Source organism: Cynoglossus semilaevis, chromosome 9, assembly GCF_000523025.1.
Source record: "Cynoglossus semilaevis isolate Cse_v1.0 chromosome 9, Cse_v1.0, whole genome shotgun sequence".
NCBI classification, from domain to species: domain Eukaryota; kingdom Metazoa; phylum Chordata; class Actinopteri; order Pleuronectiformes; family Cynoglossidae; genus Cynoglossus; species Cynoglossus semilaevis.
Window position 1 is genome coordinate 4080136 of NC_024315.1, and position 3050 is coordinate 4083185.

General features: G+C 39.0%; 1 protein-coding gene across 1 annotated transcript in view; it reads left to right on the forward strand.

Moving 5' to 3' along the window:
- The first annotated feature begins 1533 nt into the window (after nucleotides 1-1533).
- Nucleotides 1534-3050, forward strand: part of man2b1 (mannosidase, alpha, class 2B, member 1) — an 8926-nt gene continuing 7409 nt past the window's right edge. The window contains exons 1-5 of the mRNA XM_008316552.3: nucleotides 1534-1687; nucleotides 2087-2189; nucleotides 2319-2492; nucleotides 2758-2951; nucleotides 3029-3033. Of these exons, the coding sequence (XP_008314774.2) occupies nucleotides 1556-1687; nucleotides 2087-2189; nucleotides 2319-2492; nucleotides 2758-2951; nucleotides 3029-3033 (608 nt within the window). The 5' untranslated portion in view covers nucleotides 1534-1555. The remainder of the gene's footprint in view (nucleotides 1688-2086; nucleotides 2190-2318; nucleotides 2493-2757; nucleotides 2952-3028; nucleotides 3034-3050) is intronic.

Sequence of the window (3050 nt, forward strand, 5' to 3'; positions counted from 1 at the left end):
TGTTTTTAACAACAAAATATATTTTTAGTTTTCAGGGTATGATGACAGGACAGGCCTGAACTGACTGATTGAGCTGAACCTCTCAGTTTTATGGCCCATTTATTGTTGGCCATATGTTTTTCCTACTCCTTCCTTTCTTTTCTGTCTCCTCTTCTTCCCCATTTTTCTTCTTCCTCTTTTTCTTTTCTCGCTTCTTCTACTTCTGTTTCTTCCCTATGATAATTGTTATATTTGCTACTAATAATATTAATTATTAATTAATGCCTTATCAGTCATGAAAATTCTAAGACTGGACTCCAGCGCTTCCATCTCCTGGTGCAACCTCAGAAGACACTGTTTGTGACTCATCCGTGTCTGAACGGCCGTAGCATCAATCATCATTACTTATTCACAAAGGTCAAGCTCCTGAGGTGTCCCTGTAATCATGGCGGTGAGTTCGCCTACAGGCAGGGCCGGCCCTCGTTCTATTTCAATATTTATTCAAACCTCGTCTGGATCGTGGTTTTCCTCATCAGTTTATTTAGTCGGGAAAATGTTGGAATACATTTACAGTCATTTTCTTTATCCATCTGTAACGACAGCTGCTAAACCCGAACACCTACAGTGAGACTGTGAGCATGAGTGACCTAAAAAGATATCTATATATAGTTGGAGTGATCCCAGCCACAGGTGAAGAGAATGCCATTGTATTTTATTGTCATTGATGCTTTTATTGAATTATTTAAATTCACCACTGGTGCTATTTTAGATGATTTTGAAAGTTGACCGAATACTGTACTTATTACACTTAAATATGAAATAACTAAAAAGTAATTTGTTTTTTTTGTATGCATTTAAAAGCATGGAGAGTAGTTCCACTGACAAAACCTACTGTAGCATAAAAAAATAAAGGCAATATTTTACATCAAGTTGCTGCTCAAGCTGATTTAGGAAACATGTCTTTTTAGTACCAATCAGGATTTTTTTTTTCTTTTGTTACTTCATTGAATGTTTGTAGCACAGAACGAACATCTGTGCAAATTTTATTCTGATTTTTATTTTAAAATGACTCTAAGTATGTCTTTTTGACTGTTCCTTTTCAGGAGTGACTTGCAATAAATGATTAAGTTCTGAATTAAGTCTCTACATTTTAGACAAAATAACACGACAATGGAACATCTTCAGATCTTAACATTATTTAAGTAATATTCTGACTGTACTCATCAAAATATTACACGGTAAACCCCAAAAAAGGGGTTTTTGAAAGTTTGTCTGAAGTCGTAAAGTTTTAGGTGGGCATTTGAGGCGCGCACCTGAAACGTTGATTTATTTATTTACGTTCCCGTGCCCTTTTAGATATTCCTAATGTGTCCTAAGATGTCGTGAACAAAAATTATAACGCTAAATTTCACTATTTTGATTAATCCATCCATTTATTGACCTGAACGAAGTGTTCGACCGCGACTTTCCCTGTGATTCCTTCCTGAAAGTCTAAACTGAGGGCAGAAGTCTCCCTTGAGCTTCCGTCGCGTTTGCAGAGGCACGTGACGAGGTTTCCAACCTAAACACGAGTCACATGATTCGTTGTTTGCTTTCCAACATGGCTGCCGTGTGTTTTTTGTTCCCCGCGGCGTTATGTCTCCTCAGTGGGGCTTTAACGTTCCCTTTAAATCAGGAAAACAAACGTTCCACCGCCTGTGGATATCAGGTGAGTTTTTCCACACACTTCCACAGCCTTAAGTTTGGATTTTTCTATTTAAACCAATATTATTGACTTAAATGACGTTGAGTGGCCAAACTGAAAGTGTACGCTTCCTTGTGTTGGTTCCAGTTTCAGCTTCACCATCACGCACGATGTTTGGTGAAGCTTTTAGAAGTTAATTTATAAGATTTAACGTCATGTTGCTGCTGAGTTAAAATATAGGTTAAAGAAAAATAAAGCGACGTTTTTGGCGCCAAATTCAATCATATTAGAGGTAGTTGTTACTCCCACGGTTTTAGCTAAAGTGAAGACCTACTAGCTTATGGTTAGTAGTTAATAATATATGGCTGGACTTGTTAAAGAAGTTAACGTATGTTAACCGTGTGTTTGCCTGTGTGTGTGTAGTCATGTCACCCCACCAACGCCAACATGTTGAATGTTCACCTGGTCCCACACACCCACGATGATGTCGGCTGGCTCAAGACCGTAGACCAGTACTTTTATGGAGGTCAGTGTCTCTCTGTCTGTCTCTATTTATTTTTTAAAAATTAAAAAAAAAAATCTGTAAGACTGATTATCATCTTCATGTGGTTGTCAACTAGGCTTTAATATATTTTGTATGTGTGTGTTCTTAAAGCTCGTAATGACATTCAACATGCTGGGGTGCAGTACATCCTGGACTCTGTGGTGGACCAGCTGCTGAAGAACCCGGACAGGAGGTTCATCTACGTGGAGACGGCCTTCTTCTACCGCTGGTGGAAACAGCAGAGCTCCAGTATGCAGGAGACGGTCAAACAGTTAGTAAACGAAGGTGGGAGTGAATCAATATTGAATTTTAACAACTGTGAAAAACAAACTGGTCTATTCTGATTGTGATTAACCATTAACTTCAAACGGTCTGAAAATGTTCAACTTCTTTAAAATACTTGTTTCTCTTCCTGTTTTCGTATGGTGTTGTTTAGTCACTTCTGAACGTCAGCTGACATAAACGCCTGATTCGATTGGTCCTTATTTAAAAATAAGATCCTTCGTTCAGTTAAAAACACTAACCCCTTCATTCCTTTTCCTTTTTCCAGGTCGTTTAGAGTTTGTGAACGGCGGCTGGTGCATGAGCGACGAGGCCACCACTCACTACAGCGCCGTCATCGACCAGATGACCATGGGACTGAGGTTCCTGAATGAAACCTTCGGTCCTTGTGGACGCCCTCGTGTGGCTTGGCACATTGACCCTTTCGGTCACGCTCGTGAACACGCTTCAATGTTTGCACAGGTACTGAGCCACTAATGGAATTGATATTATAATGAATGTAATGATAATAATGGACCTGGAACCTGGAAGTCCTGTAGGTTAAGTTTGATTTTTTTTTTT